The following is a 24,029-nucleotide window of genomic DNA, read 5'->3' as shown; positions in this document are numbered from 1 at the left end:
CTGCTGCCATCTTCCCCTCTCAGTACCTCCACTCTCCACCCGCCACAGCACCGTCATTCACCCCCCTCTCAGCACTGTCACTAACCCCCCCTCAGCACCGTCACTAACCCCCCCAGCACCATCACTAACCCCTCTCAGCGACACCACTAACTCCCCTCTCAGCGCCACCACTAACCCTCCCCCTCAGCGACGCCACTAACTCTCCCCCTCAGCGACGCCACTAAACCTCCCTCTCAGCGACGCCACTAAACCTCCCTCTCAGCGCTGCCACTAACCCCCTCTTTCAGTTCCATCACTAACCCCCCTACCCACGCTGTTGTACTGGGGGGGAGGGGTATGCGCTCGGGATGTGCCTGCAGGTCAAGGAAAAAGTTGGGGACCACTGGTATTGGTGGAAAATTATATAGAATTCCCTTGTAGAACTGACGTGTGACTCATATTGTATTATATAAAAGCTATATAATTAATTCACATCCAAACACTATGCACTATCTCTCAGTCAAATTAATAAAAATATTTTTAAAAGGAATATAATATCGTAAGGGCAGTTATCTGTGAGGTCATGAATGAATGGAAATTTTCTGGCCTCCTAAGTGTTATGGTGTCTTCCGTGACAGCAAAGGGTTCCATTATGTTCCAAAATGTTACAGTGTCTCCCGTGACAGCAAAGGGTTCCATTATGTTCCAAAGTGTTACGGTGTCTCCCATGACAGCAAAGGGTTCCATTATGTTCCAAAGTGTTACGGTGTCTCCCGTGACAGCAAAGGGTTCCATTATGTTCCAAAGTGTTACGGTGTCTCCCGTGACAGCAAAGGGTTCCATTATGTTCCAAAGTGTTATGGTGTCTCCCGTGACAGCAAAGGGTTCCATTATGTTCCAAAGTGTTATGGTGTCTCCCGTGACAGCAAAGGGTTCCATTATGTTCAAAAGTGTTACGGTGTCTCCCGTGACAGCAAAGGGTTCCATTATGTTCCAAAGTGTTACGGTGTCTCCCATGACAGCAAAGGGTTCCATTATGTTCCAAAGTGTTACGGTGACTCCCGTGACAGCAAAGGGTTCCATTATGTTCCAAAGTGTTATGGTGTCTCCCATGACAGCAAAGTGTTCCATTATGTTCCAAAGTGTTATGGTGTCTCCCGTGACAGCAAAGGGTTCCATTATGTTCAAAAGTGTTATGGTGTCTCCCGTTGACAGCAAAGGGTTCCATTATGTTCAAAAGTGTTATGGTGTCTCCCGTGACAGCAAAGGGTTCCATTATGTTCCAAAGTGTAATGGTGTCTCCCGTGACAGCAAAGGGTTCCATTATGTTCCAAAGTGTTATGGTGTCTCCCGTGACAGCAAAGGGTTCCATTATGTTCCAAAGTGTTATGGTGTCTCCCGTGACAGCAAAGGGTTCCATTATGTTCCAAAGTGTTATGGTGTCTCCCGTGACAGCAAAGGGTTCCATTATGTTCCAAAGTGTTATGGTGTCTCCCGTGACATCAAAGGGTTCCATTATGTTCCAAAGTGTTACGGTGTCTCCCGTGACAGCAAAGGGTTCCATAAGAGGTTCATCATTGACCTATATCGTCTATTTTATACATGAGCTGAGGCAATTTCAATAGGAATGCTGCTTTTTATAAAAACTATTAAATATCCTAGCAAGCATGCACATCGACTCCAAAGTGAACATTTAAATTACAGTCCTTTCTCACCCCAACCATTTTCATCTGCTGAAAGGGCATCAATTTAAATCGGGGATGTGGAAAAATTTTGTTCAGAGGGCTGCAGGTGTGTGGACCTTGTTGCCAAAGGGCGGCTGTGGAAGGGAGGTGGGTGGGTGCATTTATGGCAGAGTTTGCCAGGTATTTGATTAGTCAGGGTATCAAGGGCAATGGGAAGATGGGGAGAAAGCCAGGAAGTGGGAGGATGGATCAGCTCATGATTAGAATGGCAGAGCACACGTGACTGACCAATACTTTGGCTATGATATTTTGTGATCTGGCATGAAACTGCAAAAGAGGATCTTCCAACAGCACTAGAAGAGATCCTTACTGACCTGAACAAGGTTTATCCCACGACATATTTATGTTTATTTATTTGGCTTTGAGTGTACATATTGGCTGGTTTATTCTAAACTGCATCAAGGACTACACTTAGGTGTAAAGGCCTTGGGAATATCCAAAGAGTGTGAAAGATGATAATTGATAATAAGATTCTAGAAACTTGGTCTCAGAGAGGGATCAAATATATCGAAGATTGTTTTGAGCAGGGACAATTTATGACATTTGAACAAATCAGGAATACATTTGGAGTTTTAAATACGCCTTTTTTCTGCTATCTTCAGTTAAGATCTTTTTGAAGGAATAAACTAGGTCCAGCACTGACCTTACCATATGTACTGAAATTGAGACTCTGGTTTGAAAGGGGATCACAAAGAAATTTATCTCAAAAAAGTATTTCTTACTTTGGGTGGAAGCCCCGAAACAAGGGCTAGATAAGTCACAGGAATCAGATTTGGGGATGGAAATTGATCCATTTTACTGGAGTGACTTTTGTCGGGACAGCATGAACAATGCAGTTAATGTAAGGTATTGGCTGGTGTAATGTAATTTTTTGCATCAACTATACCTTTCTCCACAAAAAGTAAATGTTGAAATCTGAATGATCCAATTTATGTTTTCGATGCAGTCAAGATATAGGGAGTTTTTTTGCATTCGATCTGGTCATGCCCTAAGGTCCTTCTGGGAAGATTTGGGGAATCTCCTGGAACAAATTATATTTCGATACCCTTAGGTGGCAGAATTGTTATTCTAATTTTTGGGAAATTAGTAGATGTAAGACCTAAAATGAGGCAGCCGATATATCAATAGAAATCTGTTAAACTCACTTTAGAAGATCCACAGCCATTACTCAGAAATCTGATTTCTGACCGAGTCTGACCCAATAGAAGTCAAAAATGCATACTTGTGTCCCCCTGGAGAAGATCACTCTTAGAAATTGTCACAACATGTTTTTAAGAATATGGAACCCGTATTTAAGATACGCAGGGGTTAACCTTCGATGATTCCCCTCTCTGGTCTCCAATACCACTCTTTCCAGTATCCCTAGTGATGTCTCCATCAAGACATTTATCCCTCAAGGGAAGAAACAAGCTCTGGATAAATCATGTATGTAATTAATGCTTTTGGAAAACAGATGATATGTCACATCAGATGGGAGAATTACCCCTTTCTTTTTTCCTCTGAGGGAGGGGGGGGGTCTTTTTCTTTTTTTTCTGTTCCCTACTTTTCTTTGAAGGATCGGTGCGGTGTGGAATTTTGTATTTATGAACAAAAGTGCAGAATTTGATCATTGTGAAGATCACGTGTAGATTCTTTCTTCTTTGTATATCAACATATCACTCGGTTCTGATAATTTTGCTGTATATGATGTTTCTTTCATTTTGTAACTCCACGTTGATTAAAAGAGTGTGAAAGGTACTACACAAATTAATGTTCTTTATGTTTTAGTCAAGAAATACCTTTAGCAATGTGATAGTACAGACCTATCACCTATGTATATAGTTACAGTATCTAGAGTGTAATGACTATGCTGACAGCGATTGGCTGAGAGCTTAGCCACGCCTACTGTCTGGGCCTTAAAGGGTTGTGTCCCTAGCCAGGTCGGATCATTCCGGACTGGTCGGCCACCTGTGAAGAGCTCCTGTCTTTTGCTAATAAAAGCCTTGGTTTGGATCAACAAGTCTTTGGTTCTTTCGATGAGCTCTACAAGCAATACATGATTTGTCAATGCTTTAAGAAGCAGTTCAATGACATGAGTGTAACTCAAGAAAACCAATACATGAAAAGGTGAAGGTCTCCCAAAAAATCTGAGTCAGTATACACAAACACACACACACACACATATATATATTTTATGCATGTATATGTGTGTGTGTATGCACTCACACACACACACTCACACTCACTCACACACACACTCGCACACACACACTCACACTCACACACACACACACACACTCACACACAAATCTATACCTATGTATATGTAATGTTGATGCCTCAACTAAAATTTACCCCTCATTCAGCAACTCCTAAAATACATCACATTTGGTTGCTGCTTGTGGAACCAGTGTGTACTAATTGTTTGATCCATACACAATAACTACACTTCAATCTTAAGACCTCCAGATAAAGCGAAAGGGCGCTTTGAAACAAAAGTTCTTTCAACTATATTCAAAATGTAAAGTTCTAAGGTCCACTTTACCTGTTCCTGGGGGTCCTTGGATAATAGCAAGCTCTTTGGTTAGAGCTGTCTGTAGGGCTGCCATTTGGGATTTGTCCAGTTTTAATCTCTCCTTAGCAGGCCATGTTGCAAAGTCAAGTATGTTGAAATTATTCTCCTGCAACAATCTGTGGTGCCAATTGCTCCTGTCGGACTTCATTAGGGTTTCATTCCCTTGCCCATTCAACAGTGGCTCCAGTGTGTAGTTTTGATAAGCATTTGTGAGATATTTTGGTTTCCCAACATTAGTCTGGCACTGAACTAGATACTTCTGAAAGGGCATGTCATCGTCATTAATCTCTTTGATGCCTTCCAGAACATGGTAATAGGCTTCAAAGTATGCCGTTGATTCGACCATTAGAAAAGTATCTCTTGGTTTTACATCCACAAAAGCCAACCGGCTGCTTTCAGTGAAACTGAGCATGACAATACCATTGGCCAGGTCTTGAACATTTCTGTATGCCACCGTGGCAAAAAGCATCGTTTCAAAGTTATCCTTAGATAAGCAAAGAAAAGACCCATAAAGCAGTCGTTGTGAGGTCTCCCACTGAACGTGCTTCAAAAATTTTTTATCAAACTGAACCCTGTAGAAGACACCGCTATGAGTGCACAGTGGACCTAGGATACAGACATTAAAATAAATTCGGATGTCATCTATTTTTTGCCTCTTCAGATCCTTCTGGTCACAGCTCAGCAATTTGGAAATTCCATCCCTTAATGGGCGGACAAAGTCTTCACGGTACAGGCGAAATTGTATGTCCAGGTATGTGGCAGTGTCTGGATATACTTCCTTGATGATATTTGGCCTTATGAAAGGTTTGTTGATTAAATAGATGTCATCATGGGTCGGATATATTGAAATCTGTCTAAAATCATCCCCATTTGGTGACACGAAGTAGGTGTAGGTATCAGACTGCAAGTTCCCCTGTTGCTTTCTCTCCTGCAAGAGGGCAATCATCTGGTGCAGCTTTTGTAAGCTCTTCTCTGAGGCTTCTGAGATAGGAAATCCAACAGATTGCAAGTAGTTTGATGTTGATTGCACCAGTGTAGCTAGAATAGACACAACCAAAAAGGCACTGGCGGGATAAACAGTGAGCACCTGATGGAGCAGCATTAGGGCATTGCCAAGGTTTTCTGAATTTTCCACGTGCACCTCTCGTGACACTTCCATCTGAGCATTCATGAAGAATCTAGGAAGGATGTTTTCCAGAAACATGGAGTTCTTGATCAGCTCCAGCACATAATGCAAACTCCGCCGGTTGGATTTGCAACTGAACGCCATGACAAGAACCTTTAGAAAAGAGGCAATTAAGTTGTTTTCAACACTTGTCTGGTCTAAGAATTCTTTGAGGCAACTTTTGGGAGCGGCCAAGTTCATTACAATGTCCGGTGGATCCTTTGCAGCCAGCTGCTTTAGCTTTTGACTGTCCAGGGTCTCCTGCTCATGACGATCCCCTTCACGGCACTGCTCTGTGTTATACCTCTCTTTTCCTTTGGAGAAAGGCTGTCTCCCTATAATTTGCAAATTAAAGAGAAAATTAATGTATTTGAGATGAGAAATATATACCAACCTTATGAGCATTGCCCATATACCACACACTTAAAAAAGCAGACCTTCCATTCTCTCAAGTTTGTCAAAAGAGCAAACACATAGATAATAAAAATTAACTTTAAAATTTAGACATGTAGCACGGTGACAGGCCCTTTCCGCCCATGGGCCCGGGCTTCCCAATTACACCTAATTAACCTACAGCCCCCAGTACGTTTTGAATAGTGGGAGGAAACCGGAGCCCCCCCCCCCCCCCCAAGGTACACCCACACAGATACAACTCCTTACCAGCAGTGCAGGATTCAAATCCCTGGTCCCGATCACTGGCGGTCAAACTGAGATGCCAATCATGCTGCCTCGAACTTAATGAGATCAAATAAAAATCTTTTACTTCCCTTTCTTCCAACATTGATTTCAATGGGCTCACTGACTTTGGGCAGGTTTCCCATTTGGATTTCTTAGCCTGAAAGTTAGGATCACTGGGGGATTACGTGCTGGCCTGTTAGATGCCAGGAAGATTCCAGCTGTAGAAGTCCCATGGCTCGAATTTGACTGAGCAGAAGGCCATGATATAGCTTCCATACTGGAAATGCTTGCCAGCAGATCCACCGTGAATCTTGTCACAAAGCCCAATGGGTTTGTTCTTTCAAATACCAATAAACTGTAAACCTCCATTTTAATCTCGACTTTTCTGAAGTAATGCCACAGTCTGTGCCATTAACGTGACAAGATCACAAGGGATAGGAGCAGAGGTAGGCCCAGTGGCCCATCGAGCTCCACCATTCCCACCATGAACTGACCCACCCTCCCACTCAACCCCGCTCCCCGTAACCCTTGATGCCCTGACTGATCAAAAACCTGTCAATCTCTGCCTTAAGTATGCCTAACGACCTCGCTTCCACAGCCGCCCCACCGGCTGAAGAAACTTCTCCGCATCTCTGTTTAAAATTGACGGCCTTTTATTCTGAAATTATGCCCAACCCCCACCCCACCCTGTCCTAGAATCCCCTACCTTGGGGAACATCCTTGCCACATCTACTCCATCCAGGCCTTTCAGCATTCAAAATGCCTCTATGATGCCCCCTCATCCTTCTGTATGAGTACAGTCCAAGAGCCAATAATTATTCCTCATATGCAAACATTTTCATTCCTGGTATCATTCCAGTAAATCTCCTCTGAACTCTCTCTAATGCCAGCACGTCTTTTCTCAAAAATGGTGCCCAAAACGCCAAGTGAGGTCTCGCCAGTGTTTTACAGTTTCAACATTACATCCCTGTTCTTTTATGTTATCCCTCTAGAAATGAATGCCAACAGGTTGGCATAGTGGTTAACACAACACTTTTACAGTGCTGGACTAGGGTTCGAATCGCACTCTCCCAGTATCTGCGTGGGTTTTCTCCCTCCGTTCAAAACATACTGGGAGTGTAGGTTAATGGGGTGTAAATTAGACAGCACGGACTCGTGGGCTGAAATGGCCTATTACCATGCTTGCTTGTTTAAATTTAAAGTTAACATTGAATTTACCTTCTTCACCACAGACTCAGCTCAGAGGTCAACCTTCAGGGGATCCCTTTGAACCTTGGAATTTTGAATTTTCTTCCCATCTAAACAATAGTCTGCCATTTGTTCTGTTGAAGTGCATGACTGCACACATTCCAACATCAGATTTCATCGGCCTCCTCTTTGCCCATTCTCCTCATCTATCCAAGGTCTCTGCAGCCTTTCATAATTCACATGAATCACCTATTTTGGCATCACCTGCAAATTCAGCCACAAAGCCCTCGATTTCAGAATCCAAATCCTTTATGTACAACGTGAAAAGAAGTGCCCCCCCCCAATACAGACCCCTGCCAAACATTAGCCCCATAAAGCCAGAACATTTCAATGAAAGATTGCATGACCATGTTAAAAGTCAGTGCCTTTCAAACCTTATAAATTTCTGGTCCACAACTTAATTAAAGTCAACACTACTCCTTCTGCAAGGTGCAACTGGTCCTGCAGAAAGCAAGTCTTCCAACTGGTCAGAATCTCCTGCTTCTATCCAGTTCTCTGTCCTTGATCTCAGTCAGTGGGGTCAAGCTGGTTCCTGTCCTTGTCTCCTTTTTCCTGACTTTGGCACCAGCATTCTGAAACCATCAGCATTGATCAGGCATTTACAACGCCTTTGGTGGCAGATCTAACAGTGCCAACAATAGCAAACCCAAGGAAATGATTGTGGACTTTGGGAGGCGGGCAGGCGAACATGACCCAGTCCTCATTGAGGGCTCAGTAGTGGAGAGGGTCAACATCTCCGAGGATTGGTCCTGGAGCTTCCATGTTGATGCTATCATGAAGAGGTGAGGTGTTTGAGGAGATTCGGCATGTCACCGAAAATTCTCAAAAACTTCTCCAGGTGGACCGTGGAGAGCATTCTGATTGGTTGCATCCTATCTGGTACGGAGGTGCTAACACTCAGGACATGAATAAACTCCAGAAGGTTGTTAACTCAGCCTGCGACCTCACCAGACTTGACTCCGTCGAGAACATCTACATGAGGAGGTGTTTTAAGAAAGCAGCCACTAACCTCAAAGACCCCCACCACCCAGGCCAGGCCCTCTTCACTCTGTTACCATCGGGGGGAAAAGGTACAAGAGCATAAAGATGAGAACTCAGCAGTGGAAGGACAGTTTCTTCCCCACTGCCATCAGATTCCTGAATGATCAATGAACCACAGACACGTTGTCACTGATTGCTGCCTGTGGCACATGCCAGAGAGGGTAGCAGTAAGATGTTTTGGCAGATGAAAGCTTGTCTAAAGAATTGGGGCAGGGGTTCAGATTTGTGGATCATTGGGATCTCTTCTGAGGATGGTCTGACCTGTACAAAAAAAGGATAGGCTGCACCTGAACAGGAAAGGGACCAATGTCCTGGCGGGCCGATTTGCTAGAGCTGTTTAAACTAGTTTGGCGGGGTGGGGGGGGGCATAGTGAGAAACCAAAATGTGAGAGCAGACATTAGGGTAGAAGGACAAAAGCATGATGGTATTGTCTGTGTTGTTGACGAAGGCCAGGCAGGGAATAAAACATAAAGGTAGTTGGTAGGAGGGGTTGAAATGTGTCTATTTCAACGCTCTGAGTATTAGAAATAAAGAGGCTGAACAGAGCATGGATCAGAACGTGGAACAATGATGTCATGGCCGTTAGAGACTTGGCTGGAGGAAGGGCAGGATTGGCTAATGCAGAGACAGAGAGTTAGGAGTTTTAAAAGGAATAGGATGGGAGGAAAGGGGTGGTGGTGGTGCGGGAAGTGAGTAACATTACTGGCCAGGGAGAGTGTCACAGCTGTAGAAAGGGAGGACACTGTTAAAGGAGTATTTACTGAATCAGGGTGGGTGGAAGTCAGAAATAAGAAGGGAGCTGTCACTGTGCTGGGAGTCATCTATAGGCCCCCCAAATAGCCCTCGGGACACCAGGGAGCAAGGTTGTCATTATGGGTGATTTCAACTTCCCTAATATTGGCTGGCACCTCCTGACTGCAAGAGGGATAGATGGGGCTGAATTTGTCAGGTGTACAAGAAGGATCCCTAACCCAATACATGGACCGGCCAATGAGAGGAGAGGCTGCACTGGATCTGGTTCTGGGGAATGAACCTGGTCAGGTGGCGTACCTTTCGGTGGGGGAGCATTTTGGTGAGAGTGACCACAACTCCCTGAGCTTTGGCACAGCTATGGATAAGGATAAAAGCAGACAAAATGGCGAAGTGATTAATTGGGGAAGGGCTACATTTAATTAATCACCTCAATAAGTTTTTGAACAGTGGGAGGAATGCAGAGGCCCCAGGGAAAACCCACACAGACACGGGGAGAACATACAAATTCCTTCCATCAGCACAGAACTCAAAACCTGGTCCCGATCGCTGATGCTGGAAAGGTGTTGCACTAGCCATACTAACCATGCCTCGATGATTATGATGGGATGAGGCAGGAACTAGTGAGAGTAAATAGGAAACAAATGTTGAAGGGTGAAAGCATGGAACTAATGTGCAGAAAGTTTAGGGACCACTTGAGCAGGATTCAGGATAGGTTTGTCCCACTGGAACAAGGAAAAGGTGGTAGGAAAAGGGAACCGTGGTTGACGAAACAGGTGAGGCAGTTAGTCAAGAGGAACCAGGATGTGGTAAGAAGCAGGAAACAGGAAGGACTCATGAGAAGTAGATGGTAGCCTGGAAGGACCTTAGGAAAGGACTTGAGAGAGCTTGAAAGGGGAATGAAAAGACCTTGATATGTAGAATTAAGGAGAATCCCAAGATGTTCTTTGCATATGTGAAGAACAGAAGGATGACGAGAATGAAGGTGGGGCTGCTATAGGAGGCAATACGTGCCTGGAGGCAGAGGAGGTATTCATAAGAGAAAAGGGCCTTGATCATGGTGAGGTCAGAATAGAACAGGATTGTGTGCTGGACAGTGTGGAGATGAAGGAAGAGGAAGTGTTGGATCTTCTTAAAAACATCAAGATTGATAAATCCCCTCAGGATGGATGCTATATACCCCAGGCTGCAGTGGGAAGTGAGGGAAGAGATAGCTAGGGCAGAAGCTATGATCTTTGAGCCCTCTTTGGCCGCAGGGATGGTGCCAGGGGATTGGAGAATGGTAAATGTAGTCCCGTTATTTGAAAAAGGTAATAGGGAGAGTCCTGGGAATTATAGACTGGTGAGTCTTTCGTCAGTGGTGTGTAAACTATTGGAGAGGGTTCTTAAGGATAGGATCTGTGAGCATTTGGAGAAGTACCATCCACTCAATGATACTCAGCATGGAAGATCATGCCTCATGAGTCTAATTGAACTTTTTTGGGAAGAGAGCAAAACAAATTGACCAGGGTATGATGGTAGATGTGGTCTACATAGATTTTAATAAGGCATTTGACAAGGTCCCCCAGGAGAGACTGATTCAGAAAGTCATGAGGCATGGGATCCATGGAAACTTGGCTGTGTGGATAAAATATTGGCTTGCAGGTTGGAAGCAGAGTAGTAGTTTTGGATGGGAAGTGTTCTTCCTGGAGAAGAGTAATTAGTGGAGTATGGCAGGGATCTGTTCTGGGACCCCTGGTCTTTATAAATAACCTGGATGAAGAGGCGGGAGGATGGGGCAGTTAAGTTTGCAGATGACACAAAGGTTGGAGGAGCTGAAGGTTGTTGAAGGTTACAAGAGGATATAGACAGGATGCAGAGCTGCGCAGAAAATTGGCAGATGGGGTTCAATCCGGATAAGTGTGAGGTGATGCATTTTGGAAGGACAAGCCAGAAGGCTGAGTACAGGGTTAATGGTCAGTTAAGAGAATAAGGATAGTAAGGGACAATATTGGTATTATGGAAGAACAGAGTGGTTGTCTATGAGTGGAGCCTCAAGAAATTGGAGAGATCTTAAACAGTTATTTTTTGCATCAGTATTTACTCAGGAAACTGCTGTAGTGTATAAGGAAGGAAAGGAAACAAGGAGTAGTGGCATGGAACATATAGAGATAAGAGGAGGAGGTTCTTGCTGCCTTACAGCAAATAAAGGTACATAAATCCCTGGGCCTGACATGATATTCCCATATAAATAAAGGTGGATAAATCCACCCTGACAAGGTCCCACATGAAAGGTTAGTTCAGAAGGTTCAGACACGAGGTATCAATGGAGGGATTGTAAACTGGATTTGAAATTGGCTGGACGGGAGAAGCCAGAGAGTAGTGGTGGATGATGGCTTCTCAGACTGGAGGCCTGTGACTAGTGGTGTGCCTCAGGGATCAGTGCTGGGACCATTGATGTTTGTTGTCTATATCAATGATCTGGATGATAATGTGGTAAATTGGATCAGCAAGTTTGCTGATGACACTAAGATTGGAGGCATTGCAGACAGTGAGGAGGGTTTTCAATGCCTGCAGAGGGATCTGGACCATCTGGAAAAATGGGCCAGCAAATGGATGATGAAATTTAATGCAGATAAGTGTGAGGTGATGCATTTTGGAAGGATAAACCAAAGTAGGACATACACGGTACATGGTAGGGCACTGAGGAGTTTGAAGGAACAAAAGGATCTGGGAATTCAGTTACATAATTCCCTGAAAGGGGCATCACATGTAGATGGGGGTGTAAAGAAAGCTTTTGGCATCTTGGCCTTCATAAATCAGCATTGAGTATAGGAGTTGGGATGTTATGGTAAAGTTGTACAAAACATTGGTGAGGTCAAATTTGGAATATTGTGTGCAATTCTGGTCGCCTAACTATAGGAAAATTGAAAGAGTGCAGAGAAGATTTACAACTCGGATGTTGCCGAGTCGTCAGGAGTTGAGTTACAGGGGAAGATTAAACAGGTTAGGATTTTATTCCTTGGAGCACAGAAGAATGAGGGGAGATTTAATAGACATTTACAAAATTATGAGGGCTATAGACAGAATAAACACAAGTAGGCTCTTTCCACTTAGATTAGGAGAGATAAATATGAGAGGACATGACTTGAGGGTGAAAGGGGAAAGGTTTAGGGGGAACATTAGAGAGAACTTCTTCACTCAGAGAGTGGTAGGAATGTGGAATGAACTGCCATCTGATGTGGTGAATGTGGGTTCACTCTTAAGTGTTAAGAATAAATTGGATAAATACATAGATGGGAGAGGTCTAGAGGATTATGGACTGGGTGCAGGTCAATGAGACTAGCCAAATAATATTTTGGTACAGACTAAAAGGGCCAAATGACCTATTTTCTGTGCTTTGGTGCTATTTTGTTCTAATTAAGGGTGTGGATGAACAGAGGGACCTTGGGGTTCAAATCCATACATCCCTCAAGGTCGCCACACAGGTTGATAGGATAGTTAAGAAGGCCTGTGGGATGCTGGGCTTCATTAATAGGGGGATTGAATTCAGGAGTAGAGAGGTCATGTTGCAACTCTACAAATCTTTGGTAAGACCACACTTGGATTATTGTGCTCAGTTCTGGTCACCTCATTATAGGAAGGATGTGGAAGCTATGAAGATGATGCAGAGGAGATTTACCCGGATGTTGTCTGGATCGGGAAACAAGTCTTTTGAGGCAAGGTTAGCAGAGATGGAAATTTTCTCTTTGGAGTGTAGAAGGATGAGAGGAGACTTGATAGAGGTCTACAAGATTATGAGAGGCATAGATAGGGTGGACAGCCAGCACCTGTTTCTAAGGGCAGGATCACCAAACACCAGAGGACATGTGTATAAAGTACACAAAACAACAAGTTTTGTAATTTGTTCATGACATTAATTCTGATTCTGTTACTGTGAATACTTTTACTAACCTAAGATAGGGCATTGGCCAACCTTGTTTTCATGTTTCATTCATACCCAAAAAATTACTAATATGAGAACACCCTTTCGTTACATTTAAGAGACCCATTACATTTCGCTTGCATATTTCACCTCTCCTGGGCTTTGTTCCTGCGAGTCACCTAATCTGAGGAAAGGCTAAGGGAGATTTAACAGCAGCCTGAGGTTCACCTGATAACACACAACATGGGGCCTCACACTTCCCAAAGCATTTACAGCCCTACCTGCATGTTTTCACAAAGCAGCAAAGCACATTAATCAAAAATAATCAATCTCTATTCATCTTGTTACAAGCCCAGAAGACCCCAAAACCCAGCAGCAATAGAAATTCACCAAGACAAATGGTTACTTAAACAAAAGTTGCTTTTAATTATCTTTAAACATGAAAACAGGATCAAACTTTAACTTATTACTATTAACTTAACCCCCTTCTAATTCTAAGCACACGTGTATGTAATGTGGTGTAAGTTCAGAAAAGCTCTTTGGTTCACAGTCCAATCTCACTTCTCACTCCTCCAAGTTCACTGGTATCAGGCAATTCTTATACTGTGCACAGAATTTAACATTTATGAATTTCACCAGGCTTTGGTGCTTGAAAGGTAAATGGTTACCACTCAGGAAGGTTATTGTCGGTTTTCAGTGAGAGATTTGTGCTTGTGGACACCCACAACTGATTCCTTCTGATTAGCCACTTCAGTGTCTTGCCAAATACACTTTCCCCCTGGGTTTTCCAGATGATAACCTCTTTCTTTCAGGTCACCATAGAGTTCTTTTTTGTTTCCTTTATTTCAAGTGAAACATTATACAGCCAGTCCTCTCCTCTTGTATGGAACACAAGGGCTTTGACCAGGCTGAACTAAGAACTCACAACTTGTCTTCAAAATGGGGTTTTTCCACAAGCTTGCCAGCTTGTCCTGTTCCAGTCCCAGCTGCTGCTGCTGAACTGTAGAACTGAATTCTCTTTCTCTCAGAGAAAACCACGTGACTCTCTTAGAACAGCGAACTGCACTCAGACAGACTGACACTCTGGACCTAATCTTCCGAGTTCGTTCATCTGTTACATTCCAAAACAATAATCCATCACTCCAAAGGATGTCCAATTAACACCTACCTGTGAAGTCCTCATAGGCATTCTTCAAAGTTTGTGCAAAGGCACTCAGAGCCTGGACTGTCTGGCTTGAGCAGAGCTCCAGCATTTTAAATGAAATCTGTTTTGAAATGTTTGTATCTGTATGTGACCTACACTAAAAAAAAACCTGCCACATTTCATCCCCTTTAAAATATATCTATATACAATATAAAATATAACATAATCTGTCACAATCTACACTAGGCAGACACTTACTTCCTGTAGACAGCCACTCCCATTGGCTCTCCTGCACCTGCTGCAGCCACCGTTCCTGCCACAATGCAATTGCTCATGTGCGAGTCCCTGCAAGGTGCGCTAATTAAAAACGGAGGTTGGCTGGTAGTAGACACCACTTCAAAAAGCTCCCATTATACATTGTATTGTTGTTGGATTTAACAGTAAAGCATTCATCAAAGGTTACCACTTAGATTGTCTGGTTATTTGATGCAATAACAAATACTTCCACAACCATATCTCACTTCACTAATTACAAGAGACTACAGGTTAGAGCACAACTGGATTTTAAAGCCCAACATAATGGGGCTTAAATATTAAAACCTATCGCATAGTCTTGGCATTTAAAAACAACTCCAATTATCCAAAATGGTCGAGACTGGGTATGTGTCGGATTAATGGTTTTTTTTTTGGTTAACTGGTCATTTATAAAAAAACAGCCCAATAGCAACAGCAAATTACTGTATCAATGCTGAAACAACAAGAGAAGGCTTTTTCAGCTTTAAAATAATGCTCACCAAAAAATAAATGCTGGCCCCACCAATCACTGATATCTCCACAGTGAGACCCTGCTCTGGCCCAGGAGCCCAACACACCCGCTCCTGCCCAGGAGCCTGAGGTCCCTGTTCCTGCTGGAGCCTGAAGTCCCCACTCCTGTCGGGAGCCCGAAGTCCCATTCCTGCCCGGGAGCCCGAGGATTTCCCCCCCCCCCACCATGCCCGGGAGCCTGAGGTCCCTGCTCCTGCCTGGGAGCCCGAGGTCCTTGCTCCTGCCTGGGAGCCCGAGGTCCCTGCTCCTGCCTGGAAGCCTGAGGTCCCTGCTTCTGCCCGGGAGCCTGAGGTTTCCATTCCTGCCTGGGAGCCTGAGGTCCCCACTCCTGCGGCAGAATCAGGAGGGAGATAGATCAGCTCATTGAATGATGGTAACGTCAATAAAATTGTGCTCAACATCAGCAAAATCAAGATAATTGTGGACTTCAGGAGAAAGACAGGGAACGCAACTCAGTCCTCATCGAGGGCTCAGTAGTGGAGAGAGTCAGGACCTTCAAATTCCTGGGTGTTAGCATCTCCAAGGATCTGTCCTGGAGCCACCAAGTTGATGTGATCACAAAGAAGGCTCGTCAGCAGCTATACTTTGTGAGGTGTCTGAGAAGTCTCTTGTAAACTTCTACAGGTGAACCGTAGAGAACATTCTTGCTGGTTGCATCACTGCCTGGCAAGGAGGCACCAACTCTCAGGACAAGAATAAACTCCAGAGGGTTGTTAACTCGGCCTGCGACATCACAGGCACCAGATTTCACTCCGTCGAGGACACCTACATGAGGCGGTATCTTAAGAAAGCAGCCTCGATCCTCAAGTCCCCACCACACAGGCCATGCCCTCTTCACTCTGATACCATCGGGGAAAATGTACAAGAACCTAAAGACGAGCACTCAGCGGCACAAGGAGTTTCTTCCCCGCTGCCATCAGATTCTTGAATAATCAATGAACCAAAGACACTGCCTGACTTTTCATGCCCTATTATTTTTATTTTTTACACTAATGTTGTAAGATGGTTTTAATATAAACGTTTGCGCTATGTTGCTGCTGCAAAACACCGAATTTCACTTGTTCGTGACAATAAATCCTGTTTCTATCATCAAACAGTAATACCGTTTAATATTCACCACAGTTCCTGCCTACCCTCAGATTTCCAGGTTACACAATAGAACCCTGTCTAACCTCGTGGTCTTTGACCCTCATTCGCTTCATTGCTTTCTCTGGCAAATGCGTACAGGTTAGGTTGACTTCCATAGAACTTTGGAGTACTTCTGCAGGGTTCAGACTGATCACGCTGCCTGATTCTGTCCTTCACGGTCACATTCTCTGGCTTTCTCTGCCCTTGCAGCTGCCAACTTCTTGGTCCTGGTATTTCAAGAGAAAGAGGTAGTTAGGTTCATGGGATACATGTACAGCAAGAGGAATAGGAAAAGAGCAGATACAATTTCAGACTCGCCATTTCATCACCTGCAAGAGGAACCCACAGGGCTCTTCTCTTCTTCCTGTCGAAACTCCCAACAGAAGGCAGATATGATATTAAAGGGGGATTAAAATGTGGAGATCTCACCCTCCAACCCAGTGGTTCTCAACCTTTCTCTTCCCACCCACATCCCACTTTAAGTCATCCCTAGGCCCTCGGTGCTCTCTGATCTTAAGGTGGGATGTGAGTGGGAAGGGTGGTTGAGGAGCACTGCTCGAAACCTGATTGTTACTGAAATATTTTGCTTGAGTGAAATTGTCATTGCCCCATTTCCTTTGGAGTTCTGAAACTGAACATAACGAGTCAATGAGGGACGATTAAAACAGTGGATTTCAAACTTTTTCTTCCCACCCACGTCCCACCTTAACCAATCCCTTCCTAATCACAGAGCATCGATGGCATAGAGAATAAATAAAGTGGGATGTGAGTGGAAAGAAAAAAGGTTGAGAACCACTGATCTAACCTCTATGGACATGATCATTCATTGAAACATTCAAGCCCAGCGTCAACGAAAACAACTTTCCTACCTCTTTCTTACCCTTTCAGAATTTTATACAAGGCCCCCTCTCAATCTAAATTCCAATGAGTGCAGCCCCAGACGACTCAATCACTCCTCATAGGCCCACCCCCTCATCTCCGGAATCAACCAGGTGAGCCTCTTCTGCACCGCCTCCAATGCCAGTCCACCCATCGTTCCTCGAGCACGGAGACCAGAACTGCACACAGCGCTCTCAATGTGGCCTCCCCAGCACCTTGTACAGTTTCTAGCAAATACCTGAATTAGAATTAAGGGATTCAGCAGCAGCAGGAGAAGTGAGAGACCTGGGATTGGCAGCAGAACCAAGGAAGGGTTATGTTCCTGATTGTGCAGAATAGCAGGAAAATAGCCATAGCATTTCTCGGCCCTCAGTATGGGAAAGAGAACTGTGAGAGACCAGTGTGTGACCAACTAAGAGAGGCGTGAGTGTGACCAAATTGCTGGAGCAATCCATCAGATCTGAAGAGTGTCATATGGAGCCTTTCTCCCCAAATGTTAAGATTATGTATGATCTTTGTGTTGGGGAACTGCTGCAGAAACAGGATGAAGAGAATCGTGATCTCAGTTTTCATGCAATTACTTTATCTGCCACCATGAATCATTTATTTCCTCTGCAGAGGACGTAACGTTAAGGTCTTACCTGTTGATCTTGCCCGAGTCTTCGTTTCCCCTCTTTTTTTCTGAACATTTCTTGGATGGGCATTTCTGGGGTCCCTGACACCCTGAGGAGCTTGGTGCCCATGCCTGGCTGCAGGATGATCACTGGACTTGTCTGCAGGGCCCGAGTGTCTTTCAGTGGTCTTAAATACTAATGGATGTTGGGAATTTTCCCCACGTCTTGGGCCTTTCCCATGTGGCTGGGTTGCCCGTCTGCTGCTTGAAACATTACAAGTGTTTGCCAGCTTTGAAAATTGCTGCTTTTCTTGGACTTTAACATCTGCAACAACAAGGGTTTTGATTTGTTATTTCTTAACAGTGGCATGGCAAACAGTGATCTTTCTCGACTTCAACTGCCCGGAGCTTCAAGAAGATAGAGTCAAGCTATACATTGGCGTACACTTGTGAGATGGTGAGAACCTTCCCAGGCCCAAAATATCAGTTATATATCTTTACTTCCTCCGGATGCGGAGCTCCTCCTGTGTTTTCACTACAATCGCAGCAACGGCAGACTTTGCTGCCTCACTTGTATGACAGTGAAATGCAGATTGCAGGTTGTTTCCATTATTCCCAATAGAAATAAAAGTCAGTAATGATGATGAACTCTCTTTGCTCACCAAATGTCAAATGTTTCAGGAGCTCGATTTTGAAAGTCCAATGAGAAGCAAAATATATTTTGCTAGGTACAGCTATAGATTGCATCGAGGCGACAGCTTTACTTTCGCAAACAGAATCACAGAAAGCCACTGCATTGAAGCAGATACCTATGGCCAGTCGCATCCATGCTGGCCAAGATGCTGATCATGCTACTGTCATGGGCCCAGAGGACCCCAAAACCCAGTAGCAATAGAAATTTACAAAGGCAAATGGTTACTTAAACATAATTTTCTTTAAACATAAAAGCAGGATCAAACTTTAACTTATTACTATTATCTTAACCCCCCCCCCCCCTTATAATTCTAAGTACACATGTATGTAATGTGTATGCATTCAGGAAAGTTCTTTGATTCACAGTCCAATATCACTTCTTCAAGTTCACTGATATTAGTCAATTCTTATACTGTGCACAGAATTTAACATTTATAAATCTCCACCAGGCTCTATTGTTTAAAGTTAAATGGTTCTTGTTGGTTTCAGAGAGATATTTGTTGCTCATTGGACACACACAAACTGATTTCTTCTGATCAGCCACTTCAGTGTCTTGATGAAGAAACTTGCCCCATCATGGGTTTTCCAAATGATAACCTCTTCTTCCAGGTCACCACAGAGTTCCTCGTTTCCTTTATTTCAGGAGAAACTCTCTAGCCAGACATTTCCTCTTGCAAGGACTACAAGGGTTTTTCAACAGTTTGTGCTCAGAACTCACAACCCATCTTCAAAATAGGGTTTTCAACAAGCTGCCAACTTGTCATGTTGCAGCCTCCAAAAGCTACTGCAGAACTCACTTCTCCCTCTCTCTCTGTAAAATAAAAATCCCATTTGTTTTTTTTTTCTCTCTCTCTGCTTTTAAAAACCATAACCCCACCCAAGGATCCAAAACCCAATCTTTGAAAGATCGTATCAGCACTGAGCCTGGACTGTTCATTTTCACCTGCTTTTGAACTTCCTTCCAAAGCAGTTCCATTGACTTTTGCAAATCCTCTGGTGCCTGAATGTTTGGCTTCAGCAAAGCTCTTACATTTTAAATGAGATCTCTTTTGTGAAGTGTTACTGTGCTTGTAAAATTACCTACACTAAACCCCCCACAATCTATCTCTTTTAAAGACATATTTATATATAATAACCTGTAACACAACCCTTTAAACCTTGCCCTTCCAAGAGTCTGTCTTCTGTATTGACTTTTAATGCAGTTCCTGGCAGCTTATCCCAGTTAACTGAACCATTTGTGTGAAAAACATACTCAGTGGCGTGTTGCGCGGTTCTAGCTCAGAAATAAGACACACCCAACAAGCAGTGCAGTTGACACTGATTTTAATTAAACTGGCTGCTCTCTTTTATATGGTCAGGCAGGCTCTGGCTGCTATGTGACCGATGGGTGTAGCCCGTGCCCCTTCAGGCATTGATTGGCATGATTGGCCCATTTTGCCGCAGTTTCGTCGATGGGCATGGTTTGTGTCACCCTGGGTGCCGACTGGCCCTTTCACGATCTGTCACTGACGAGTGGCTGGCAGAGCCCGTTTTGCAGCAGCCTACGGGAACGGGTCGCTGATGCCCCGTGCAGCCTGCTTGATCGCCGTGCGAACACGGCGTCTCCTGGGTCAGACTGTGGGCCGTTACAACCCCTCAAATCTCCTTTGAATTTCTCCATATCACCTACAACCAGTGCCCCCCATCTCTGCTCAAAGTTTTGGATTCACCTGCTCTGAAGGGGGAACAAAAGATATCAGAGAAAATGAAGAGTTTTAAAGACAGATAAAGGGATCTTGATGGTTATTTGCCATCTGAAATATTTTATCTGGTTCACAGGTGAACAAAAGAGCCTTGCAGGCTGAAGCAGCAAATTATTAACTGTGGTAATAAGGGTGCGCCTAAAATAGAATAATACAGATCAATTTTATTTAAATGTTTACATTCTTCGCTGCTTTGTGAGAGAAAGCAGGGGAGGATCATAAATACCTTAAGAGCAATGTGGGGGTTTTACAATATATTATCAGCACACACCTTAGCCTGTTAGCTTTGAGATCCCCAGATTATGTGGCTTGCGAAAATATAGCTAGGGAAGATGAAAGCCGAATGTTTAGAGGAATGTGTCCACTTAATGTGGAAGCAAGACACCCAATATACTCATGCAATAGCTGAGTCTTTTGGACCAATTTTTCAGGTCAAATATGAGGGTGGTTGCCTTTTACAGGGGTCAGACTTTTGACCTCGGTAAGTACCTGGGTCTTTCAAGGCTTCGTGAGCTCAGATGATTGGGATAGGGTGGTAAGTCCAAATTCGAGGCATTGGGAGCTGGGATAGGTGGGAAGCCAGGGTCTAGAAGAGAGTCAGTAGCTCAGATGGGAAGGTGGCCGGGGTGAGGATCCGTGATCTGGGCATGGGGACCTCAGATGGGTGGGAGGTCTGATGGATGGGCGGATGGCTGGGGTGAGGATCTGCAGACTGGGCATCAGGAGCTCAGATGGTTTGAATGGTCAGGGTGATGGGAGCTCCAGTGGGCAGGCAGTCAGGGTGAGGATCTACGGTTGGGGGTTCAAATGGGCATCGGGAGCTTTGATGGGCGGGTGGTTGGGGTGAAGATCTGCAGTCTGAGCGACAGGAGCTCTGATGTGTGAGCAGCCGGGGCGAGGATCTGTAGTTGAGGCATCAGGAGCTTGGATGAGTGGGTGGTCAGGGTGTTGGGAGCTCCAGTGGGCAGGCAGTCGGAGCAAGGATCTGCAGTTGGGACATCAGGAGCTTGGATGGGCAGGAGGCTGTGGCATTGGAAGTTGGGATGGGTAGAAGGCTGGGGCCAAAACTAGAGTCAATGATTTTTAAACCGGTCATACTGAAAACACGCAATTTTTGGGCCAAAAGTTTGACAATTACACGACTTTCAGATCTTACAAGTTATCTCTTGGAGTGACAATGAAGGGGTATGAAGTTATCCATGACTAAATTGTCCCATATTCCAAATGTTTGTTTCTTATCTTAGGAGTAGTAAAAAGCTCACAGTAACAGAGATTGCAAGTATTTCTCGGGTGCCACTAGGAGAGCCATAAGTGCCTGATCAAAACTATGTTTTCAGAATGCTGGTGCCAGAGTCAGGGAAAAAGGAGGTGGGCAGAACGACTGATTCAGATCAAGGGCAGAGAACTGGATAGAATCAGAAGATTTTGACCAGGTGGCAGAGTCACATCCTGCAGGACTAGCTGCTCGGTAGCAGTGCGCCCTGTGTCAACTAAGTATGCAAACAAATAACGTGATACTTTTCACAAGGTTGTGCTCTTGAAATTGGTTCCAAGGTTCAGAAGGCACTGAGTATTTCACAAATGAAAACGGAATTAAGCACATGTTATGGGATATATTGTGGGGCATTTAGTGTAGCTCACTTCACAAACAGATACTTACACTTCACATCTCATTTAAAATGCAAGAGCTTTGCTGAAGCCAGACTTTCAGGCTCCATGACTTTGCAGAGACATCGGAACTGCTTTGGAAAGAACTTCAAAGCAGGTGCAAATGGAAGAGTCGGGGCTCAAGTGCTGATCAAGATCTTTCAAAGATTGGGTTTTGAGCCTTGGGAGGGGTTCTGATTTTTGCAGAGGGGGGGATGTGTGAGAGAGAGAGAGAGAGAGAGAGAGAGAGAGAGAGAGAAGCTGACAGCTTGTTGAAAACCCCATTTTGAAGATGGGTTGTGAGTTCTGAGTTCAGCCTGTTCAAAACCCTTACAAGAGGAAATGTCTGGTTAGAGTGCTTCTCTGAAGTAAGAGAAACAAGAGGAACTCTGTGGTGACCTGGAAGAAGAGGTTATCATTTGGAAAACCCATGATGGGGCAAGTTTCTCTGGCAAGACACTGAAGTGGCTAATCGGAGGAAATCATTTTGTTTCTAACGAGCAACAAATCTCTCTCTGAAACCAACAAGAAACTTCCTGAGCAGTAACCATTTAACTTTAAACACCAGAGCCTGGTGGAGATTCATAAATGTTAAATTCTGTGCACAGTATGAGAATTACCTGATACCAGTGAACTTGGAGAAGTGAGAAATGAGATTGGACTATCCTGAACATGTACATGTTACATATATGTGTGCTTAGAATTAGAAGGGGGTTAAGTTAGGATAAGTTAAGTTAATAGTAATAAGTTAAAGTTTGATCATGTTTTTATGTTTAAAGAAAATTAAAGCAACTTTTGTTTAAGTTACCATTTGTCTTGGTGAATTTTTATTGCTGCTGGGTTTTAGGGTCCTCTGGCCTTGTAACACACAGAAAATGCTGGAAAGTTTATCAGGTCTGGCATCATCTGTGGAAAGAGAAGCCTGGCTGCTATTTCAAGTTGAACTTCCTTCATTAGAACTGGGAAAGGGAAATAGTAAGAAGTTCATTTTTAAATGGGAGAGGTTTAATTAGGATAAACAGAATATTTCTGATCGGGCATCCAGGATTGGTGTGGAGATGGGCTTTTTGGAGCAAAAAGGTTTAGAAATAGCACATCTCAATGGCAATCCTAACCTCGATGATCAGAGGTCATCCTATTGTCCTCCCCACCATTCATCCCATCTCCCCAGCAAATTAAGACTAACTAATTTTTGCACCTTCTGGTAAAGAGACCTGAACCTGAAACATTTCCTGTTTTCCTCTCTCCAGTGGTGCTATCTGCCCCCTTCTGAATTTTTCATCGTCTTATACTTTTAGATTCAGATTTCCAGCATCTGCAGTATTTTTTAAATATTCAGTTTGGAATATGTTGCCCTCCACAATACATGGACCAGAGTTTTCTCGAGAGAATCAAGGATTTAAGCTGGTAACTAAAATAAAAGTCAATGAATCCTGATCACAAGATTTGGAACACCAAAGGCAATTATTTTTCATAATGCTCATTGGTTCGCTAATATGAGATCCCACCTGAGCACGTGCTGCCAATTTGTCTGTTCGCCTTGCAATAGGGGGGCCATTTTGAACAATGTCGAACAAAGTCAGTAAATCGTGTTAAAGATGATCTGACCAATGTATGTAGTCTGGGCACAAACCCCAAGAAGGCTCTCCCCCGAAGGAGGTGAGAAAAAAGCGATCCAGGGCAGCCGATGGGAGGTTCCCAGGCCCTGAGGTGGGGGAATGAGTGCAGCAAAAAGGCCTTGAGCTCACAGAGTTCCTAAAGCGTGATCGAAGCACAGAAGAACCAGCGGGCATGCCGGGAGCAGACAACCCACTGAGAGGCAGCAATACTGACCTACCTCCAATCGGAGTTGGGTCAGGGCAAGCTGACCTACCTCTGTTGGGGTGGGAACAGGTGACAGTGGCCTAACCTCGTGGAGGCTGGGGCCCAAGTCTGGGTGCACTGACCTAACTTCACTGAAATTGGGGTATGACGTGTCTGGGTGTGATATAGAAATGCCACCACAGGAGGTGAGCTCAATGAGGGCACGTCTCCTCAGTTCTACTGGCAGTGAATAGGAGGTGCCTTAACTTAGTAAGACAAGGCCTGGCCGTCCAACCTGATCATTGGGCGTAGTTAATCCGCCCACCTGACGGGCGAGGATGACCTCCAGCCGCACAAAAGACAATGTAAGTGCCTCTGATCCATGGCACCCACTCGGTCAGGGACCATCACAATAGCCTGGTGGAGTGCAGAGCCTACAACCAATGAGGAGATCTTGCTAAGACTGGACAAGTTGGGAAGGCATGGTATC

General features: G+C 44.3%; 1 protein-coding gene across 2 annotated transcripts in view; it reads right to left on the bottom strand.

The window, feature by feature from the left end:
- Positions 1 to 24,029, bottom strand: part of LOC138747342 (NFX1-type zinc finger-containing protein 1-like) — a 118,814-nt gene that overhangs the window by 62,571 nt on the left and 32,214 nt on the right. For both annotated transcript variants that reach the window (XM_069906464.1, XM_069906455.1), the window contains exons 3-5: positions 17,683 to 17,979; positions 16,207 to 16,389; positions 4,249 to 5,778 (exon numbers count right to left, since the gene is read on the bottom strand). In XM_069906464.1, the coding sequence (XP_069762565.1) occupies positions 4,249 to 5,778; positions 16,207 to 16,389; positions 17,683 to 17,979 (2,010 nt within the window). The remainder of the gene's footprint in view (positions 1 to 4,248; positions 5,779 to 16,206; positions 16,390 to 17,682; positions 17,980 to 24,029) is intronic.

Source organism: Narcine bancroftii, chromosome 1 (genome assembly GCF_036971445.1).
Source record: "Narcine bancroftii isolate sNarBan1 chromosome 1, sNarBan1.hap1, whole genome shotgun sequence".
Taxonomy (NCBI): Eukaryota; Metazoa; Chordata; class Chondrichthyes; order Torpediniformes; family Narcinidae; genus Narcine; species Narcine bancroftii.
The sequence above is the reverse complement of the archived record's forward strand: the minus strand, read 5'-3'. Positions and strand labels throughout refer to the sequence as shown.